This window comes from Patiria miniata, unplaced genomic scaffold (assembly GCF_015706575.1).
Source record: "Patiria miniata isolate m_02_andy unplaced genomic scaffold, ASM1570657v1 HiC_scaffold_27, whole genome shotgun sequence".
NCBI classification, from domain to species: Eukaryota; Metazoa; Echinodermata; class Asteroidea; order Valvatida; family Asterinidae; genus Patiria; species Patiria miniata.
In genome coordinates, this window is record NW_024037066.1 from 7410071 (window position 1) to 7432540 (window position 22470).

General features: G+C 40.7%; 3 protein-coding genes across 3 annotated transcripts in view; 2 read left to right on the forward strand and 1 right to left on the reverse strand.

Annotated features, from left to right (window-relative positions):
* The window catches only part of LOC119734446 (neuronal calcium sensor 1-like), a 30888-nt gene extending 24840 nt beyond the window's left edge, over nucleotides 1-6048 (forward strand). Inside the window, exons 5-8 of the mRNA XM_038207949.1 lie at nucleotides 2895-2973; nucleotides 3438-3526; nucleotides 4434-4511; nucleotides 4904-6048. Of these exons, the coding sequence (XP_038063877.1) occupies nucleotides 2895-2973; nucleotides 3438-3526; nucleotides 4434-4511; nucleotides 4904-4999 (342 nt within the window). The 3' untranslated portion in view covers nucleotides 5000-6048. The remainder of the gene's footprint in view (nucleotides 1-2894; nucleotides 2974-3437; nucleotides 3527-4433; nucleotides 4512-4903) is intronic.
* Nucleotides 6049-12021: 5973 nt separating this feature from the next.
* LOC119734228 (transmembrane protein 249-like) lies at nucleotides 12022-14340 on the forward strand. Its single transcript, XM_038207599.1, has 2 exons — nucleotides 12022-12697; nucleotides 12896-14340. The coding sequence occupies exons 1-2, from the start codon at nucleotides 12283-12285 to the stop codon at nucleotides 13129-13131; spliced, it is 651 nt and encodes a 216-aa protein (XP_038063527.1). The 5' UTR covers nucleotides 12022-12282; the 3' UTR covers nucleotides 13132-14340.
* A 938-nt stretch (nucleotides 14341-15278) lies between these two features.
* Nucleotides 15279-17567, reverse strand: LOC119734225 (beta-2 adrenergic receptor-like). Its single transcript, XM_038207595.1, has one exon. The coding sequence runs from the start codon at nucleotides 17556-17558 to the stop codon at nucleotides 16416-16418; it is 1143 nt and encodes a 380-aa protein (XP_038063523.1). The 5' UTR covers nucleotides 17559-17567; the 3' UTR covers nucleotides 15279-16415.
* Between the last annotated feature and the right edge of the window lie 4903 nt (nucleotides 17568-22470).

Genomic DNA, 22470 nt, shown 5'->3' on the forward strand with positions numbered 1-22470 from the left:
CTGAATTAAAAAAAAATTGCCTAGGTTACTTCCCTCTTCTCGACGGACACGGACAAACTCAATCTAACAACTCGCGGGCTGCCGATTGCAAAGCCAATATTATTTCAATTTTTCTGAAGCACCGCAGCCAGTTATTATGCACGCTGTTCGCCCCATTGGCAGTCAGTCATGGATGATGGTTGAGAGAAATTTTATAGGGTTCCAGGAGTGGGGATAGAGGGTGGTTGCAGATGTGGCAGCAGAAGAGCTTCCGTTCAGCTTGAGGGAGGAGAAAGATAATGACATGGAAAACACAGAGCAAACTCTTAATGCCATTTCTTGAAACATAGACCTGTTGCAGTGACTGTGCTGATGTGAATTCAGTCTTACATGTACTTGTGCTGTGTTATGTCTTTCTACATGTACCACTCCATGCACCGGTACTTTCTATTGGTTACATTTACTTGGTTAACATTGACCGTGACATGTTCATGTACTTACGTTTGCTTCGTGAGTAGCTGCTAAAATAAAACAAGGAAATCTTCCGTTCACCAGTAAACAATAATAATGAACTCAACTCTGCTCTTGTTTACAGACAGGCATAATTCCGTTGACTATCCTAATAAGTATTATTACTCCACCCATCTGAATCAGTCAAGTGGCCAGAGCTCCTTTTGAGTTATGCCTACGGCCCATTTAACAAACATTGTACGATGGAATTAAAAAGAAATTGTCAAACTTGGTGATTATGTCAAAATGAAGAGCACCTCAAGACTCATGCTTGTGGGTTCTCATCATCTCGGAACTGTAAAAGACATCGGCGTTCTGAGTTGCAGCCATCTTTAAGAATTCCTAACTTCTTATTATGTAACCACATACTGTGCGTACATTAGAACGAGCTTCACACAAATAACATGGGATTTCAAGCAGACCTCAAGTTTGTAATTTCCGCTATCTGAGTTTGACACATCGGTTTGACAGCTTTGCTGGGTTTCAGCTTTCAGAGACAAAGCTATCCCTGAAACTTGAAACTGCTTACAATCAGCACAGAGGAAATACATTTACAGTCAAGACAGGAGGAAATTAGCTTGGTGAAACATTCAATCCTCCTTCAAGCTGCATCCTTGGTTACCAGGGTAGTCTTACTTTTATATGTCGTAAGACAGTAGTACGTCGTAAGACTTACATGTACGACGGTGCCTGGGACACAGTGTCCACATATTTCCTATTTTCACCTTGTGAGATTATTCATGAACACTTCCAAACATGGGCCGTTTTGACCAATCAGATTGCTGTTTGCAAAAGCTGACCCAGAATTGACCTAACCAATGGAACGGCAGCATGCTGTGCTGTCCTGAAAAGCACTCTCCTATTGGCTTTATAGAGAGTTGACCCTGAATGTTCAGTGCGTAGGAAATGTCACAAGTTCTATGCAGAGAATCTGATTGGCTGACAATGAGTCTCAAAAAAGTAAAAATTTCTGACTTGTTTGCCCAGGAGTCTCATGATGTAAGACTCCCCTGGCTAGCGATGATGTAATAAGCTGCCTAGACATGGGGTCGAATGCATATTGCCGACGCCCGACACTCACGCGAAGAAATTACGGCTCTGTTCACATTCAGAATACCGGTAGAATAAGCTGTACTTGCCTTCAAGTAAACAGAAATAATTGCATCTTCTACTGAATTCTAAAATTACAAAATTCCTTCCGGGCGTAAGATGTTATTACGGTAGTTCATTTTGATGACATTTCTCATTGGTGGTGATATGTCTGTTTTGCAATGCTCAATTTGTGGATTTCTTTCAGTAAATTTTTCAAAAACACATTGGTCTTGGACTCCTTTTTTAGGTAGGGGCGGGAGGGGGATATTGGTTGTATTCAGATGGAGGTTAGAAAGGTCTTTTGGTACATCCCCCATCTTCCGTTTCCATTTATGGGACATGTGCTTACCCAGGGTATATTTTATAGTATTCACCCAGATTTAAGTCTAGAATTTGTGTAGGTTTGTTAAAGTTTCCACTGAACTTTTGATGGGAAAATAACAAGTAAACCTGAATGTCAAACTGACCAGGGCCCAATTTCACGGCGCTGCTAAGCACACGATTTTATGCTAACAGAGTCTTCATCTATTTCACGGAGACCGTAAGCATAAGCACAGCAAAAGGCACGCTAACCTCGGGGGGAAAAATGTGCTTAACGTAGTGACGTAACAATAGAAATCTCCATGCACGCGTGACCGTTAGCACGTCCACGCCGTGAAATAGTGCTTAAGGTTAGCAAATTTTTCTGCTATGCTATAAAACACAACTTTTCTGCTAACTGTTAAGCAGCGCCGTGAAATTGGGCCCAGGTTCCAGTTGTTGGAAATTGAGTCCATCACAAGTCCCAACAAGTGCATCACTAGTCATCCAGCCTCAAGTCAAGTCACAAGCTACTCAAGTGAACCGTGATAGAAGCATTTCTTCCTAATTTTTTCAACTCCAGGGACAGGATTTGAAATTTTGATGTCCAGCAGCCCCAGGTTCAAACCTCGCTTCGGTCTATTTGTTTCCGGTATAAATGTAACCAAGGATTCCTCAAAAGTGCCCTAGGCACTGTAGCTCGAAAGCCTGAAGAAACCTGTAGAGAGAAGACAATGAGAAGAAATTACAGTTTTAGAGGTGGGAGGAAAACCCCAGAAGAAAATTCTGTTGGCAACTCACAGAATCAGGTAGGGACTGAAAACCCAATCCACATGTGGACCAGGACAGGGATCGAACCCGGGCCAAAGCGGTAGAAGTCAAGGACAGTAACCACTGCGCCAACCTGACTCCCCTATGTCATTGCTCAGCTTTGTATTGAATGTTCATGTATTTAAGATAGAAATACATGTAGATGAGAGGATTGATCGTTTCTTTCTGTTTGCCCTCCTCAGGACGGCTATATCTCATTCAAGGAGTTTATCCGTGCCTTATCGGTGACATCGAGAGGGACTCTAGATGAGAAATTAGACTGTAAGTGCCGCTCGCATTTGTGTGGACAAATGAGTGCAAAATGTGCTCTAAGCTTCATGGATGAGCAATCAAAGGTTAATATATTAACCACCGTGCTTCAGTGTATGTTACACATCCACGGAATGATCATATAGCCCTGTCATCCAGGCTGCGTGTACTTTGTTCAGTGTAGAATCCTTTGAGAATTTGACAGTTTACAATACTAAGACGGCAGTGGGGTAGGCAGAGATGTTGGAGTTGCAGATGAGCTCAAGAAGCAGTTGCCTACCAACCAATTCGGTAGGATTAGTTAGTAACCACTTGTTGTTGAAAGCCTCGTTAATTATCTCTTTCAATTTTATTAGTCACATTGCTGCAGCCATTTGTAAGACTTTAATAATGTGTTAAATCCTCTCCCCCCCCCCTCCCCAACAAATGCAATTGTCATTTAGTTGTGTTTATGTTCCCTTCAATTTTCATTGTAGGGGCATTCAACTTGTACGACCTGGACCAAGATGGCTTCATCACTAAGCAAGAGATGCTGGACATCGTAGATGCAATTTATAAAATGGTGGTACGTACAAGCAGGGTCTGAAATGATAGCTCAAAATTATTTTTCAGGAATCGTCAATCTTGTCCCTCCCCCGTGTTTTCATGGAGAACATCTTCCTCTCAATTTCCTGGATCTGTCCGTGCAGCATACATGTGTTTGATAGCCATTGTCATGGCAACTGGAGTCGGTATTTGTTACCTGACCTTGGCAAAAACACCTGTTTCTGTGCGGCTTTGGAGAATTGAAACCCTTTTATCGCTGTCACATGATCTGTCTCTAAGAAGCTCATATTCCCCTGTTTCCATAAACAGAAACAAATTTTTGTACAATACAGACCAATGGTGCTCTGTTGTGCAACAGCTACCTGGCCATAAGATGTCTCAAGAGGGCGCCATTTCACTTTAAGGGCTTAGGACGGGCTGAGGAAGGCAAGGCAGCACACAAATTACTTGGCCGTGGCTTGCAGTTAAACATACACGCATTTGCAGTAGCTGAAGCGACTTTGTATGGACACGCACTATTGTTTTAGCAAAGTGGTGTGCCATGGCCTAGTGGTCTGAGGCATTGAATTCGTGGCCTGCGGGTAATTATCTGCAGGTTGTGGGTTCGAGCCCAGCCTGGGCTATGACACTTCTACGCCTGATATGGGTAGAGGCATTATTAATGCCTTGCAGTGGACTAGTTACCCATCCCAACCCTACTCATACTGTGCAGAGATTAGATTATCTTGTCTTGTTTCAGTGTGAGGGGCTGGTTCTTCCACACTTCTCCTCTGTAGCCCACACCTCGAGTGGCCTTTGGTCTTGTGATGGGCAATTTCCTTTAAAAAAACAAAATAAAAAAAGAAGAAGTAATTGAGATGCTGCCATAGTCTCGCCAAGAGTCAGAGATAACACCGTATATCATCCTATCATTGTATCATTTTCAGGGCAATATGCTGGATCTTCCACAAGACGAAGACACACCAGAGAAGAGAGTCAATAAAATATTTGGCCAGATGGATGCGGTAAGCACAAGCCCGTAGGATCTAGGGGTGTGCATCGGAACCTGGTACCCAAGTACCTGACCGTTGATGTCAGGAACCGGTTCCAGATTATGGGATCGGGTACCCGTAACCAACTTTGCCAATCACTTTGTAACTTCTAAGACAATGAAAACGAAAGTTTTTAATACCATTTGTGTGGAATTTTCAACATGAAATCCAGGCTACATGGAAAATCAAAACAGACTTCATGTTCACAAATGTATGTGCATTTAATGCGCGAAAGATGACACTCGCATAAGTTGCATAAGAAACCATTGCTGATAATGTTCAGCATACTTTCTTCTCTTTATACTACTTATATTCACGGAACACTTCACTGAGTATACTTTCCTCTCTTACTTTACTATTCACAGAACAAAGATGGAAAGCTGACGAAGGAGGAGTTCCGAGAAGGCTCAAAGTGTGACCCCTGGATAGTCCAAGCCCTCTCATTAGAGATCCCCCAGTGACCCAGGTCGGAGGTCAAATGGGGTAAGGTCGTTTCGAGGTCAAAACAAAAAAGAATGCGGAGAAACTTTTCTTCTGTGTGAACTTATTCCAGAACGTTCTTCCATGGATGTGATGAGCGGTCTGGTGTCTGCACTTCATTGGATGTTTTTGTAACTTGGGTTGGAGTCATAGCTGAGGATCTTCAAGAAATTGGAGCTCTTAAGATGGGGAATCAAAGATGCAAGCAAGCTTTACAAGTTTTGGTAAACACTCTACTCACTTACAAGAAATGTTCACAGAATTCATGTAGATCGGTACATTCCATAGCTGAACAGGGTCAGGTGATTTAAATCAGAAAAGAGATGTCTACAAGATATTTAGGGGGATGGGTTACATTTACTTGAGATCAGAATTCTTCATTAACGTTTCCCTTTACTATCCATAAAAGCACTAGAATTACATTTCCTGCACAAATATCCATGCATGGGTTTATTGATCAACTTCGTTGCATACCTAGGTCACAGTTATGAACTTGTAACCTAAAACCCCCAACTTTTTAGCTGCCCTGAAATGTAAACTAACAACCTAAAATCCGAGGGGGGGGGGTTTAAAAATGCGCTGTAATTATGAAAGTATTGCTTATTTTAAGCGCTAATCTGAGCATTGTATTTGTTTGTCTGTTTATTTATTTGTTTGTTTGTGTGATAAATTGGTGAGGCCTGATTTGTGAGAGGTTGCTGAATCTTTTATTGAATGACAAAAGAACTTTTTTGATCAAAAAGATCCCATAATATATACTCTCACAAATTGAAAAAGTTCCAGGGAAACTGATCTTTTATCGGCTTTTGTCTTGGCATCAGGTTTCTTCTTGATTTTAGGGAACACCCAATCTCAAAACATGACATTTTTAGTCTTTTTCATTCAGATATGGAACATCATTTCGGCTGCAAGATCTCTTCCTGAAACTTCTGCGGCCGTTTCCCCCAAAAGTTTGCATTGTGACTCCAGTGCTTGTGATAGTAAACGCATTCATATTTTTTTATTCATTGCACAATCACCCAATGCTATGTAAGACTCCTCCATGTGTAAATAGTAAAAAAAAAAGCCATGTACATAGGTCAGCGAGATGAATTTAAAAAAAGCACAGAGTTGACTAAATGTTTTGATACAACACTTAGCTCTTTGGTATACTGAATGTAAATATGATAATTGGAATATTTTGTGAGCGAGCGAGAGAGAGAAAGGAAAAGGAAGTGATGTTATTTGATATGTGACTAATCTTTGTCTTTGCTAACTACCAAAGTACGCATCAGTCCACAGAGTAGTCGGTGGTATCGTTTTCATGAGCTTCTGAAATCTGAGCAGATTTTAATAAATGTTTTCTACCTTTTAAAGTACATATACAACTCATAAGGCTCTGGAAAAAAAATGTTGAAGCGGGACAACTCTAATTAATCATGGGTGCATACCTATGTTCCCCAATACCTATGTTCCCCAAAACCGGTTCCCCAATACCAGTTCCCCAACCCTAGCCCTAACCCTAATCCTAAGGATTCAGGGAACATCAGTACTAGGGAACATAGGTATTGGGGAACATCGGGTAGACTCCATTAATCCAGCGGCAAATCCACCAGGGACTAACGCCTACAGGAACTCCCTACATATTTTGTATTGATGGTGGTTTTTCTTCAGTATTTCATTTTTGTACAAGAGTAAGGCATGTAATTTTTCTTAACATCAAAAATGGCCGCGAGTTTGGAACTTGTTTGGCGTATGCAAAATCAAATCATTTGAAGTGGTTTCCCAGGTTGAGCTCAGACATTTATCATTCCAATTCTATTTATAAATTGAGTTTTGTTTAAGGTCAAGGTTACATTCATAGCTTTGGATGGAATCAAGAGCGGACCAGAACCAAATTTCGGGGGGGGGGGAGGCCAAGAGGGCTGAAGTATTTTTTTTTTTTTTCAAAAAGAGCAAGGGATTACATATTATCGTGCGCTACTTCCACATTGTAATATTGAAACTAAAAGATATGTGGCTGATGGCTTGTGAGGGAGATACTCAAAGTTTGTCTCCATTCCTCTGATTAAAAAACATTAAAGTCTTTTTTGGGGAGATGATCCCCCCCCCCCATTGGCCCCACCCCTGGATCCGCTAATTGATGGAAGTAATGCAACCACTTTCTGTTAATCACTCATCCAAATTGATTGCCTTAACGCAAAAATCAAGGCTATGAAGTTTTTAACTGTTCATGCTTAAAGCATTTGCATTTTTTTCGGCAAAAATCTAAATATTGGTTATTATTTGGTAGTTCCTGCAAGAGAAATCCATTGTGATGTTACTCGGCTATTGCAATAGCCCCCTCTATATTTCCTACTGATGAATTAGTGTGTGCTTGACTTGTTTAGTTCAATGAGTGTGTGATGTGTTTAGCGCCCTCTGTTGATCGTAATTTTTTTATAAATAGATTTGGACCTGCTTGTCTCTTCATACACATTTATCTCAAGTAGGGAATCTACCACAGTAAAGTTTATGCGATTACAGAAATCAGCATCACATGTTGAAATCTGAACATGAAATAGGATTCGGATACTGTTGTGCCATTTTTGCCCAGTAGAAATCTGTAATATTTGTAACTACTTTATTTTATTCTTCAAATTTTAAACCACAAAGGGAAACTGACTAGGTTCGTTATTACAATAACTTTGTTCAACTTTGAAAATTACTTTATTTTATGTTCGTACTTGAATTTGTGATGTTGCTATGCTGATTGGTAATGTTGGAGTCAAGTTTGTCTTAAGTCCCAGGCAGTGGCCAAGACTTGACTTGGACCCAAGGATACTTTTCAAGAACTGAACGGTCTTAAATCTGCATCTTGACCCTTGAGCTTTGAAGTCCAGGCATGGGTCAAGTCTTCTTTAAGAATTCAAGTCTTCTTTTGAACATTGCTTTCCTGCCTGAGACTTAAAACAAGGACTGCACTCCAGTACATTTCCAGTGTTTCTAAAAAGTGCCTGTGTAAAGCTACATGTCTTGTTTGCATCATTGTCATTATTTTCCAATTCCCACTCGCAGTACTAAAACAACTACATGTATAGTGTATTTGCACGTTATTGCACGTGTAGTAAGAGTCTAATGCTTTATGTTTTCCAGCTGTTTGGTGATATTTCGTAATGATAATTGTGACAAGTCTGACAAATAATTCGGTTCACATCATCATATTTATTTCTGTGCATCGGCTGACTAAAGTTTGAAAGTACTATGTTATGTTTGAATTTATTGAAATGTAGAGTACATTTCTTTGGTGTTCCTAAATCAGCAACATTGCTAGGATTTTTGAAGGTTGTTTATTTGGAGAGAGGGATCTTGGGAAACTGTTCAATTTTCCAGGAAATGGTTTGAGGTGGAGCTGTCATTTCTTGTCCAATAGGGACAGGCTGAAGCTGTCCCTATTTACCCTCACAAAACGGGGGAGAATTTGGTCATTGTTGGCAGTCTAATGAGGAATAGTGTGTTAATACATAAAAACGATTTTTGTTTTAATTTATAGTATTGTCTGTCTGTATAATATACAATGGTATGAAAACAACAAAGCCCGTCCCTATTATGTATATCATTGATTTGATACCTCAACTTGCAAAATAGTATTTATTTCATTTATTTTGAATTTGAGTAAAAAATCTCGTTTTTACTGTATTACTGCAGTAGTACTAGTGCAGTACCACTAAAAAAAAAGTTGATTCAGCACGTGCATAAAATGCTATGAGGTTCAGTTTCGTGTGGATGTTACTTTTGTATTGGGCACCATATAACATGGCATAAAGCTGGAACTCAATAAAACAGTTCTCAAATTAAAAAAATGCGTGTTATAAGAGTGATTCCTTTCAGAGGTATGAATTATTTCTGATAAAAATCTGAAAAGATATATAAGATTAGCCTTTACTTTTTTTGGCCTTATTGTGAAGTTAAAAATGTTCATTAAATTGGACATTAAAATAAAGTTGTTTTACCAAATCAGCAGACGTCAAAATTAAGTACTCGCCTTTCATTTAAAGACGTTAATATTGTACTGTCGGACATCCACCTCCCAAATGTCAATTTCCCAGCCCTAAAAATCTTGTCTAAAAAAAACCCCACTTTTTCTATAAAAAATAAATGATAAAAGCAATTCAATTATCTAATGAAATTGAATTTATCCCCTTCTTTGGCGCACAATATTATTATCAGTTGGATAATACTGATTGTTACCAAAGACACTGCCTCAGGCTTTTTCTTTCGTTAGTCTTTGATACCTCAGCACCTGTTGCATTCACATGCAAATTAGTTTGTCAACTTTTCAGGACCACACCATTACGTGAAACGTAATGACACGATTGGAAATGAAGGTCATTTCGTTTAAAAAAAAAGTGCAATGACGACAAAAGCTCCCTTGAAAATATTCACGATTTGATACCCCCCCCCCCCCCCAAAAAAATCTCCCGCTTTGTAAAAGAAAGTAAGTGGAAAATTCCATTCTAGATATATCTATAAAAGTCCCTCTGAATTTTCTGCCGCCATCACTTTCGTCTGGCGGCACGTGAATTTCAGCATCTATGCACAAGACGTATTCACTTTATTTAATGATCCCAGGTTCCGAAGTCTAGTGGCTGTCAATTGCAAACACATACCATGAATTTGTTCGTTGTACAACCAATTATTGGAAACGTTCGACATGTTACGTTCCTTTGAGCTTTTCGTCTAGTATGTTGTTCCTGCTTCACGAACGAGAAAATGCTGCCTGTTTTTTGACCAAAGCCATGTCGCCTTATTATACGTATTTGTCCCACGCAAACGATTCCTGACATAATTAAAGCTTTTGGCAGGTTAATTGAATCTGTGCAGAAAGAAAAAAATACACAAGTATGAGAAAATTACGAAAGCCCATTAGCGCCACTGCAAGTATATATGTTGCGGATTATTTAATTCGTTATTACGGATTATTAATTCGTTATTACGGATTATTAATTCGTTATTACGGATTATTAATTCGTTATTACGGATTATTAATTCGTTATTACGAATTAAATCTGATGTTCTCACACGTGGAGAGCACGTGACCAGGGGCCTATGTATATGACGCCGCTAGGCGGCGCTATTTTTGCATACAACCGCGTTTGCACTCCTGTGCCATACTTGCCGAGTAATGACTCAGAACGTATGAGTAATCCGTAATAACGAATTAAATAATCCGTAATAACGAATTAAATAATCCGTAATAACGAATTAAATAATCCGTAATAACGAATTAAATAATCCGTTATAACGAATTAGTAATCCGTAATAACGAATTAAATAATCCGTAACGAATTAATAATCCGTAATAACGAATTAATAATCCGTAATAACGAATTAAATAATCCGTTATAACGAATTAGTAATCCGTAATAACGAATTAATAATCCGTTATTACGAATTAGTAATCCGTAATAACGAATTAGTAATCCGTAATAACGAATTAATAATCCGTAATAACGAATTAAATAATCCGTTATAACGAATTAGTAATCCGTAATAACGAATTAAATAATCCGTAATAACGAATTAATAATCCGTTATAACGAATTAGTAATCCGTAATAACGAATTAATAATCCGTAATAACGAATTAAATAATCCGCAACATATATACTTGCAGTGGCGCTAATGGGCTTTCGTAGAAAATTGCCTGAAATTGTCAATCGTCCGTCATTGTGCCTTAGACTTGAAATTGAACACATAGTACAAGCTTTCAGGCCAAGGTCTGAAGGATCAAGTAGGATGTCTGGGAGTATTAGCCTCTTTCTGTGTTACAAATTGAAGCTTTTTGTTTTTACATTTTTTATTGGCAAAGGTCAGTTTCATTTTTATGCTCGTCAATTTACGGATGACCTGATCCCAGAGATTATTTTTGATTGAATCAGATAGCCCCGATTGAAAAGTATCACGACCCCCCCCCCTCCCCCGTTTTATTGTGTGCTTGATTTGTGCGAACAAGATGCTTGAATCCTTCATCAGCTTCACTTGTTTCGAGCTTCATCAGTTTGCATCCTTATCACGCCTCACCGCACCCATCCTTATAACATCGCATCATCGTTGGAATCCCTCATTCTCCTGACAACGGGCAGAGCATACTGCTCGGAACTTTGAGTCCCTCCGGTTCTTTTCAGAACCACACATATAAAGAGATTGTGCTACCGCAAACTTATCTTGTCTTAGTATCTTTCCACCATGCAAACCTTCAAATCTCATCAAGATGCTTGAATGATGCCGTGACTCCAAATTAAGTGTCGGCCTACTCACGATCCTTCAACCTTTCAACCCCTAGGCCTAGTGTGGCTTTGTCTAGTTTTTGAGAGCGTCAGAGGATTTTTGGTAGGTCACATGCCCGATCATTATGTTTTGAAACGGCAGTTGAGCTGGATGAGGGCGCTTTCGAACGTGGATCGCAGAAATTTGGTTCGAGCACAAAACGACGCATTGTAAAACTAAATTACTCTTTTTAAAATCAAAATGACTACCTAAAATCCATTATTTTAACCAAAAAAACCCCCCAAAACCATTTATTTTGACAAAAATACACTGTACCATATCCCATCTCACTCTGACACATTTATCTCAAATGAAAGGTCGTGTTGTCCCCTATAATACCACATTCGAGACTGTAGTGATTGTGTATTTCTGAACATAAATTGTCCATGTTTCAACCACATGCCCACTTGTTCATGGTATTGCCTTATTATTAGTCGTTGGTTTTTGGAAAGCGCCTTGATACAAAAGGAGCTTGAGATTGAAAGCTGCAGAAAAAAAATGAATACAAAATATGATCATAACTTGATGTCTTGTGCGTACAACTTGGCGAGCAGTTAATGCGTATGGTACGTACCATAGATACAGAATAAAAATGTACTTGCGATTCGGAATTCGAATCGCGCACTGCGCTCCTTGCGCGGAAATACAATACGCGACAGATATTACAATGTACATGTACGTATATACGTACATTGTAATATCTGTCGCGTATTGTATTTACGTATGTGTGTGAGGTCTGGGTTTCATTCTGGGCTTTGTTGTTGTACTGAAGAAATAGGCTGTTTACTTCATTGTGCAAGATTATATATTTCATTGGTTACTGTTTGGACATTTCAACTATGATTTCTGGATATCTTCAGCGCGTGCATCGAGAATGAAGAATTTTTTTTTCTTCAAATCGCTCAGTTCAGCTGACAGTAGGCTTCATTTTGGGGTCCTATAAACGTTTAGAGTTGAAATACCCACCGCTTATAAACATGCCTCATAAACACGTTGGTATATTCGGGACGTGGGACCTGAACTTTTGGACGCCACCCGAGGAGCTCTTCAAGAGCAAACTGGAGAAGAATCCCATCCATCCCTTCACGGAGACGTCTCCCGATCGTTTCGAGGTTTCTCTTCGTTCACCCTGGCTCTGGATCTCCTCCATCTGTCTTCTTGCCACGTTCTTCGGCACGGTGGCCTACTATGCGACCAACCCCTTGGACCAGTTTCTGACCTACTTCGTCATGGGTTTTATGGCGTGCGCGTATTCAACGTTCGTGTACTCTGATGTCCGGCGGATTGTACTGGACACGACCAGGAACGAGTACGAGTTTCACACGGGCAACCGATTGGTGTACCGTGGCCACATCCATAATGTCTACATCAGACTGGTCGGTCAAAAGAGTGGTGAGTTTGAAAATCTCAAACGATGGCGACATTTCTCTTCTTTTCAAGTCACGTATCCATTGATTTTTCTTCTGATAATTGTTTTACCTTTGTACCTTATAAAGACCGAGAAATTACTTCCCATAGGAAAGAGTCCAAAACCTTTCCATGATAAAAAAAAATAACCTCTGATTTCTTTAAACCTGAACTGAATTTCAGGGGCCGGTGACACCTACTACAAGATTGTCTTGAACGGTTTTCATCTGGAGGAGCAGGCTCTGACGTCATCCAGCATCCGGAGGCACAAGCTGGAGAAATTGGGCCGCAAACTGGCCACAAGACTCAACCTGAACTACTTCGACTTTGTTGACGAGTCTGTGAAGCACGTGGTGCGGCACCGCTGCCCCTACGCCTCACCGGACCAGTCGGTGGAGAGTCTGTCTCAGCTTGCCTAAGATGGAGTCGCGGCCTTTAGGCCTACCTTTAATCAGCTTGTTTGTCTGTTTTAGCCCCTTTAAGACTACACCTTGATAAAGGAGCTTCTATGAACATGCTCGGTTGTACACATTTCTGGGGTGATGAACTGCCTACTTGACAAATACGTAAAAGGCTTTTAAATTTCTTTCAATTTTGCTGACGGCTCGAGATCGTTTGTGTGTATAGGCAAAGATAGCGCCGTCACTTAGCTGCCGCCACTTAGCGTTAGGTCCTGATGATACCGCTCACTCACTAGTCGTTCGTATCTATCGAGATGAAACGGGTCATAGATGTAGTAAATGCCGCCTTATTTATCACGAAGGTTGAGTCCACAAAGGTTAATTCAAGAGATAACATACTCGTCACGCCTGCTTTTTATCTTCATTTCAACCTTGCCAAAACATTATGAAATTTGGTCATACGCTAGTGTTTGTCTTATGGATGCGTTGAAGCTTGAGTGAGCAACTTTCTCCATGTTTGCTGTGTTCTTGATAGATTATTAAATAACATAGTCTGGGTGCTTTATCATCGGCGTAAAGTTTTCAAGTGCCGCTTCTTCTTTTTTACATTCTAACTTGGTAATAGTTGGTAATTTATAGATTACAGAAAAATACAACTTCCCTCCAAAATAGAGGTTTAAGATGTAAGTACGGTACCGTTTGCTGTCTTATTAAAGAGCGGTGGGTGCCTTTATATGAACGGTGCGATTTAGTATTTTAAAGTGCAGTTTATATGCTAACATACTGCTTACTTGTGATGCTCCAAGTGATGTCGGGTGCCTCTAAAAACCAGAAAAGGAAACTAGATTTCGAAAAATACAATTTCCATTCGAAATTACAGATAAATTATAGACATGTAATACCGAAAGTGCTGAACAAAGTCACTGAGCAGCAGATGTTGGTTTATCCTATTTTATTTTCCCCAGCCGAACACAAAAAAATTTATGCATTTCTGTGTCGCTTTATAAATATGTTGGTAGTGTTGATACAATAATATACACAAATATGTTAATAACACAAAATAAATGTAAACAGTGTACATTGACAGGCAGAACTTTGTTTAAAAACCTCTGCCTGTAAAAAACGGATCTTAAATTTTATATGACACTTAAAGGTGTCATATAAATAAGACCCGGTTGTTTAGGTTTTTGTAAATAGAAATAAAGGAAAATAATTGGGGACAACCATTGTGATATGTCAGTTTGGGTTTAAATAATATTTGATAGATTTTCACTATTATTACAGTCGACATGTGGTACATTCAGATTCGAGCGGACGATTAAAGTCGATCGCTGCATTATATAGGTATCCTTAATTCAAGACGTGGTTGCCAAGTATCGACGCTATGTTTTCTTTCGTCTGCGTCATCGCTCTCATTTTACGTCTTTTCATCGTACTGCATCGATCTTTTGCCCCTCTATTATAGAAGGGTCGAGTGTTTATGAATATTAACATTATTGACGCAACGACCGTGAGTTTGATGGGAATGCCTGCCTCCTGCTTGGATCGATCTATAAAACGTATACAGAATATCTGGCTACAGCTTTATTTGGTCTGCAATCTCTTGCTCCATTTTCGTTTTCCACTGGTAATCAGCGGGGGTCAAGGGCGGATCCAGAACACAATTTTGGGGGGGGCCAAAAAAAATTTTGGTTCCCCCCAAAAAAAGGGTCAAAAAAATTACGGCGTGGGGTTCGGGGCCCGCTTAAGGGCCCTGAAAAATTTTTGGATTCTAGATGTTCTGTGGTGTGATCTGAGGCGATTTCTGACCACTTTAACCAATGTTTTTTTTTGAGGAAAAGATGGTGGTGTACTCATTGCCCAGCCTTTATTGCTATGTCAAAAAGTGGGTCAAAAAAATTACGGCGTGGGGTTCGGGGCCCGCTTAAGGGCCCCGAAAAATTTTTGGATTCTAGATGCTCTGTGGTGCGATCTGAGGCAGCTTCTGACCACTTTAACCAATGTTTTTTTTTGAGGAAAAGATGGTGGTGTACTCATTGCCTGCCGTTATTGCGATGTCACATAAAAAAAAAAAAAAATTGATTTCGTTTTGGGGGGGGCCATGGCCCCCTTTGGCCCCCCCCCTGGATCCGCCCTTGGCGGGGGTAAGACCAACCCGATAATGATGTAGGAGATGTCGTTGGTTTCTGACCTGCAATCAAGTTTCCAAATTGCTCTTTAGAAAGCTATTCAATGGTGGGCTGGCCTGTTTTGTTCACTTTTGATTGTTTGCGAGAACCCTTGAGGCTATTCCAAACTACAGACGAGATGTTGAATCAGAAGTAATTGTTCAATCCTATAGACCTTTTAAAAACATAAAGCTTCGCTCGGGCGCACCTGCATTCCTTTGGAATTGTAGAGGCGAATAATTTCTGTCATAGCATTCTGGTAATAGTATTTTTAATGATAGAAAGTAAGTCATATTTCCCTAAAACAATTCAAGAGGTTGATATACAGCGCTATATTTTAAATCCATCTTCCTGCGATGTCAAGAGAAAGTGACCTCATTAATTATGACATTTTACCCGTGATTGCAAAATATAGTTTCGGTTTGGCATAAAATATAATGTCAACTACACATGCGATATTATTGGAATTGTCTTCAGTGACTTTAGTTCTTTGGTGAGTGGCACACCACCCTTGACTTAACAGACACAATATCAAGAAATAACTACAGTCAATTTTAATTGTTTAGCAATTCATGCTTTGTCGTTATTTGTGATTTGAGACGCCCTCAAATATGGACGAATATCTGTATCCCACATCATCCCTACTAATTTTTAATCAAGTCTTTCGTAGTCTGCGAACTAATTTGATTGAGGCACCAAAAGCGGCATCCATTACGTGACTCATCCAATCCTTGATCTATTTTAGTCCTTATCAATTTATCCAGAGTAATTATTAATTAGTTTGAATTATTTTACACTGTTTACATCATAGAATTACATCATAATAAGATTAGTACGCAATCCATGAGAACATTTCCTCCACTGCGTTTGTTAAAATTTGGCATCCCTCCCATGTTTGATATTATTTTTGCCTCCAAGACGATTTACCATTGATAAAGTGGGTCAGGTCCTGTTCAACTCCAACTTGTGGATCATATCCATTTCCTTCTTTTTTTTCGAGGAGCACCTCTTGGGGTTCCCAAGATACGATGAGGTCCGTATGTAAACCTCAATGGGCATTGTTCATTCTGAGGCACCATATGCTTCACCATTGGTTCACCATTGACCTCTGATTCATAGAGACACTCCGGTACCCTACTTTACAGTGGATTCACCAAGGGTTTGTGTACGAGGTCTGCCTGCTAGTGCTAACCTCGTCGGGTGCTCTCCTCTGATGCTTTCATTTGTCTGAGGCACTATCCTGCGCCTCAAGCAGCACCTCACACACCTGAGTAGCTTGATCACCTCTCTTCTGAAAGAGCCATTCATCAAGGTGTAAATAATCACGTTCCAGAAACTGTTGGACATCGGGAGCCACACGTACAAAAGTTGGAGCCAAGCAGGGAGGGGACCTCCTGTCATTGCCCCGTAGAGCCTCATGGCAAAGTGAGGCACCCAGCACAGTGCGAACCCTAGCGACACCACAAGGAACATTATGAGGGCCTTACTGTTCAACGCAGCTCTCCCTTTGTTCCCGGTGGTAGGTTTGGGTGTAGTCTGGTTCAAAGAGGCCTCTTGGTTGGTGTGAACGCTGGCCTCCGTGGGCTGCAAGTGCAGATTATTACGTAATCGCCGCTGGTGTCCAGCACTGATGCGCAGTAGATTGGCGTAAATGAGAACAATGGTGCCAAGAGGAACCGCGCAGAGAACTGTCGCGACGAAGACCTCGTTGGCAATGCCTCCCGCACCGGGTGAGAAATTGACGTAACATATCGACGCTACTTGCAGGTAGACGGTAACCTCGAAATGCATCAAAACATTTCCTGCAGCGATGATTGCGCTGGTAACCCAAAGTACCACGCATCCGATCTGAACTCTACGCTTTGTGATCAACATTGGGTGCCGTAGCGGCCAGCGTATGGCAACGAGGCGGTCTACACTGACTCCCAGTAACGAAAACACAGACATGCTGAGGCAAACGGCCAGCAGACCGGCTGTGATTTTGCACCAAGGGTCCCCAAAGATCCACCAGTCAGCCCCTGATGATACCAGGGAAGAAATCAGCGTCAGGCCAACTCCGAGATCAGCCAGGCAGAGGGAAGTCATCAGCACCTGGACACTGTCTGAAAACCCTTTGGCTCTGTGGATGATGATGGTAGAGATGATGTTACCACATACTGTGCAGAGCACATCGCAGAAAATGAAGATGGTACGGAAAGTGATAAGGAGCACATTGGTGTCTTCTGTTCCCGTTGTTAAAGATGTTGATGAAACAGTTGATGAAACAGCTCCCTCCATTTTGGAACTGGGTGCTCACTTACATGTACACGTAGCTCTAATAAAAGCTTAAGATCATACATGAAGGTTGCAGCTCGACCTGCAAGTAATCCTGGTTATCTTTCCTTTTCTGTACAGCAGAGATTAGATCAATTCTTAGTCTGCCGCCAATTGAGTTATAAAACCTTAATGGTCTGTGCGTGATGATATCAAGGATGGACGACCCTGTCTAACTCGATAGAGATAGTTGTTGATGTGCCCTGGGATAAAAATTGATAAAAAAATAAACACGTGAACCTTTCAAAGAAGTACTCACTGACACATGTGTGAGCTGGGAATACCGTTAATTTCAAAGGTTGAGGATAAGGCCAAAAAAACAAATAAGTCGGTCTCTGGTCAGCGCGCGCGTCGATTTTAATCATGCGCGTCGATCTTTTTTTTCCCAAAGTTCTGCGGTAGCTCCAACAGCGCCCTCTATTTCCGCACCTCCTCAATTTTTTTTACCAAAGAGCACCAAGGAATGGGAAATTGCACCAAGGCAAATTATGGAGGACACCAATGTACATGAGGACACCAAAAAAGCAAAATAGTACCCCACCTTGTCTGTACAATCCAAGCTTGAAGGAAAAAAAAAAAAGCCGCGTGGCCGCGTCAATTCCGGAACTTTGGTCTGACCAGAGACCGAATATTTTTTTTTGGCCTAAAGGACACAGATTGAGTTAGAGAAGGAGAGATTCAACTTCTTAAATGAGCATGGAGGAGAAAAACAAATTCTCGTGTTTTGTAAGAGGAGAAAGAGAAATGTTTTATAAAAGTGCATCAAAGCATCTCCAAATCTGCACAAAATTCACCAAAATATTTCTACATATTTGATTAAATTCAAATTCAACACGTCGCGTTGCTATTGCAATTTACTCCACAGACGTTTCGTATTTGATAACCTTGTTCTCTCAACCAATCAGCATGAGGACATGATAAATCCAACGGTTTGTACAACTCAAATATGGATCATACATTCACACAGTAGTGTTGTGTGTCATTATGTCTCATTTTAACATTTAATTGACCATGAAGGCCAATTCTGTCCTGTTTATAAAGGGTAGCGTAAACCTAACCAAAGCATGCTGAAAGGCACGGTAATGGACTTTGGTATAATTGGATAGTAACTAAACGACGCGGCGGAGGAAGAGGTAATTAAACTCTGCCCAGTACAATATCGACAAGAAGTCAATTTGCAGCCAATGTTGATCATGGCACTCTAATGAAGATGATGACGTAGACTGTCTGATGTTTCCCTTTGTTTGATTTCATAATTTACTTTTAATGTCACGTTGGCCTAGAAGAGCACACGCTTTCCAATTATGAAAATAAGTGGGTCTTTTTATCATTACATGTGGTCTAGCGGTATGGCGTAGGATCCATGAACGTGAGATTTGGGTTAAGGTTCGAGCCCCGTCGTGGCCATGTGTGTTGTGCCCTTGAGTAAGGCGCTTTACCTCAATTACTCATCTCAACCAAGGTGTTAAAAGGGTACCGGCATTATTCAATGCTGGGAATGTAACAGACTCGCTGTGAAGGAGTTGTGGCGATCCCCGAACAGCAGTATTTCACGGACTCGAGTCTGGCCCAATCGCTTCGAAAGAGAGATGGGCACTCCGTTCCTGTGAAGACCCTCTTACCTTTACCTTTTATCATCCGTTCTTCTTCTTTTTTTTGGTATGCAACTTTTAACAGGGCAATCTATTGATTATGACTGCATGCATATACCTGCATTCTAAAATATTTTTATCATGATTGTTGTGATCGCCGCATGGTTTGTTTTGCACTGTTCAAGTCAAGTCTTTTATCGATTACATCTGATGACAAGTATCATGTACGTAAATTTTGTCGCAATGAGTCAAGTATCATATCATCGGGGAGTCAAGTTGGCGCAGCGGTTCTTTTCTCTCCTTCCACCGCTGTGACCCGGGTTCGTTTCCTGCCCTGGCCACATTTGGATTGGATTTTCATCCCTACCTGATTCTGTGGGTTTTTTCTAGAATAACATTCTGGGGTTTTCCTCCCACTTCTAAAACTGTCATTTCTTCTCATTGTCTCCTCTCTAAGCTTTCGAGCTACAGTTCCTAGTGCGCTTTTGAGGAATCCTTGGTTTTATTACCAGAAATAAATAATAACAATCAGAGTTTTAAAATCGGGCCACGAAACTCCCGAAACTGTCATTTTTCTTCCGTGACGTGAAAAAGGAAATCCCAGAATTTCGTACATAATACTGAACGTTTAGTATACGTAGGAAGCTATCGAGAGCCTGACAAGAAATAGTTCCCCTGAAATCTTATCTGATCTGACCGTATATTGCTTTTTCCTGACCAGAGTTGGCCCAGCAAAACTCTGGGAATTGATGAACAAAAAATCGAAACAAGTTGCTCATTCCACAGATCCAATAATGCACTCACCCTCATGATGGTCTTCAATCAAACACGGATGCGGCGAGGATGCACCAAGATATTAAAATATAGATGTATATTCACGAGGTTGCACCTTAATTAGCTGTTTGTTGGCCGAGACGTTGAGGAGCTTGACGTGCTCTGGTCCCAGTTTGCCGAATGTGAGCGTCTAATGTCGAATGAGCATTTGATGAGTGATGACTTCTCATTCAGTTGCCAAGCTTCGCCACAAGTGTCACCACTAAAACAACACGACAGTTGGCATGCTCGTACATCATCATGCACATAAAGGGAGAACACAATTTCCAAGTTACAAGAACTTGTGGTTCTTCTTTCATTAGCAAACAACTGGCCAGAGTTGATCAATATACATATGTTGCTGTTTTATTACATTTCTACCTACGGTCAAAACAGAACACAAGAAATCAAGCATGCGGCTAGGCCTGTGTGGTGATGAGCTCGTTCGCATACATCGCCAGTATGACAAACATACGAATGTGCGCATGCGCTAGTTTTACAGCGAGTGACGACTTTCGCCAGTACATATGGAGCTATGCTCGTATACCCAGGGCGCGCTGGGAAGGGCTAATTTTTTCTGGATGTATGACGTTATTTCTTCGAGTCCTCATTGGATATAATTTGTTTGAACAATAACACGGGTCAAGCTTTCCGCCTGCGGCATGACGCGTGCGCACTGAATGTATTGAATGAGGCAGTATAGCCCCTACAATGCTTTGCGCGCCTGTGTTTCCTTCACAAAATGGTGTAAAGGAGATTATCCCTTCCCAGCGCCCCGTTTGGATACGAGCAAAGTGACTTACATTTTGTAACATGCTGCAGCGAAAATGTAAATGAGTTGGCAACATATTTATTCGCAACTCTCACCGTGATGACTGGTAACTGATTGTCTAACTCTAGCGGGGAATGCCTTTGGAATTAAACCGTCTCCCTGCATTGCATAGCTTCACCGGAATTTGGGGAAATCTGCAGTATTAACGGCACGCATTCCTGAGTTTTGTTGTTTCCGCATGCTGTTCAGTCATTGTGTACATTTTCTGAAGTTTCTAAAGTGCATTTGGTATTTTTTTTTATCCGTTGTACTTCAACATTCATGTTTGATTTTTTTCAATTTAGGCCTATATTATTTTTTTTTAATTTTTGCATATCGTCGTGGTCAGAAACAGGCCTTAAGGTTTTTCTTTCTTTTATTGTCTTTAGTGAACTTTTTATTTAATTTAAAAATTAACAAAAATAGAAAGAGTACAAAGACATCTATAGGCCTACTCAGATACAGAATTCGAAATTATGAACACAATCAATCAGCATGCTCCATCTTCCCGGAATTCTAATTTGCTGTCCACAACACACAACCAATTTCGCTTGCGAACGAGTTAGCCGTAACACAAATAGGCGTTTGATAATCAAGATGAATTGGATCACGATTGGAAAGGGCATCGTGCAGAGTCAGACTATAGACCTACATACAACCCTTCCTGCTGTTGTTGCTTACTACTACATGTACAATGTAGGTCGCCCCCAGGCGAGAGTTCCTCTGGATCCTAGTCATCCCGATCTTTCATGCAAACGGGAAGCTCACTGGTCAGTCTCTGTATTTCCCTGCTGCTGTTGTTGACACCAATTCCTTCTTGGGTTTTTGCGTTTTAGTTTACAAAACACGACTGTCCGCCACTTAGTTAGGTCTTACATGCAACACAAAAGGAAAAGGGTGTTAGTTTGGCCGATCTGGATCTAAAGGCGAATAAGGCGAATAAGACCCAAATGCAAAGGAACCCTTTCCGTGTACAGACTACAGGGTAAGCGGAAACGTATACGGCGAGAGTATTCTTAAAAGTCTCGCAAGTCCACGTTCACTGTTTATGTGAACGTTTTGGTACCACTGACTAGTCTAGTCACAGACTCCCGTGTTTGAATTTACCAGACTGTTATCTGCGAGATCGATTGATGGAAAGTTGAGGTCAACAATTTCTGTTTTATAATAGTCATCAGTTGGCAATACTTTCAACATGTTGTAAACTGTATAACGCTTTACGTTCTTTCGAAATACCCATGTATTGCCCTTGATTGGATGGGACCAGTCAGGACACACAATATTGCAAAAGATAGGACGTTACACACGTTGTAGATTCCACACATTGTGCCAGGATGTATTCTCATCAAAGGTGTTTGAGGGTAATAGAGGAGTGACTTTCTCGTCATCCTCAGTTTTGGTGTAGTCCGAGGATGTGGTCATTATCAGACACAACTTCAGCTTGATCATGGAAATCATTGGAGGAACGCAGAACCATATCCAGACTAACCTTGCTCTACAAATCCATTCACCACAAAATCGCAATTGATGTTGATCAGTACCAAGTTGATTCCACACGGGACAAAATGTCAACTAGAAAATCATCTTCATTATCCTTTGTTCACCCTACATCTAAGAAGGACTGCTACAGATACTCTTTCGTACCAAGAACAACAGCTCA

Excerpts from the sequence above, each read along its gene's own strand:
- LOC119734228 (XM_038207599.1), top strand. The coding sequence starts at position 12,283 with ATGCCTCATAAACACGTTGGTATATTCGGGACGTGGGACCTGAACTTT. Across the intron at positions 12,698-12,895 it reads ACTGGTCGGTCAAAAGAGTG|GGGCCGGTGACACCTACTAC; the intron begins GTGAGTTTGAAA and ends ACTGAATTTCAG.
- LOC119734225 (XM_038207595.1), bottom strand. The coding sequence starts at position 17,558 with ATGGAGGGAGCTGTTTCATCAACTGTTTCATCAACATCTTTAACAACG.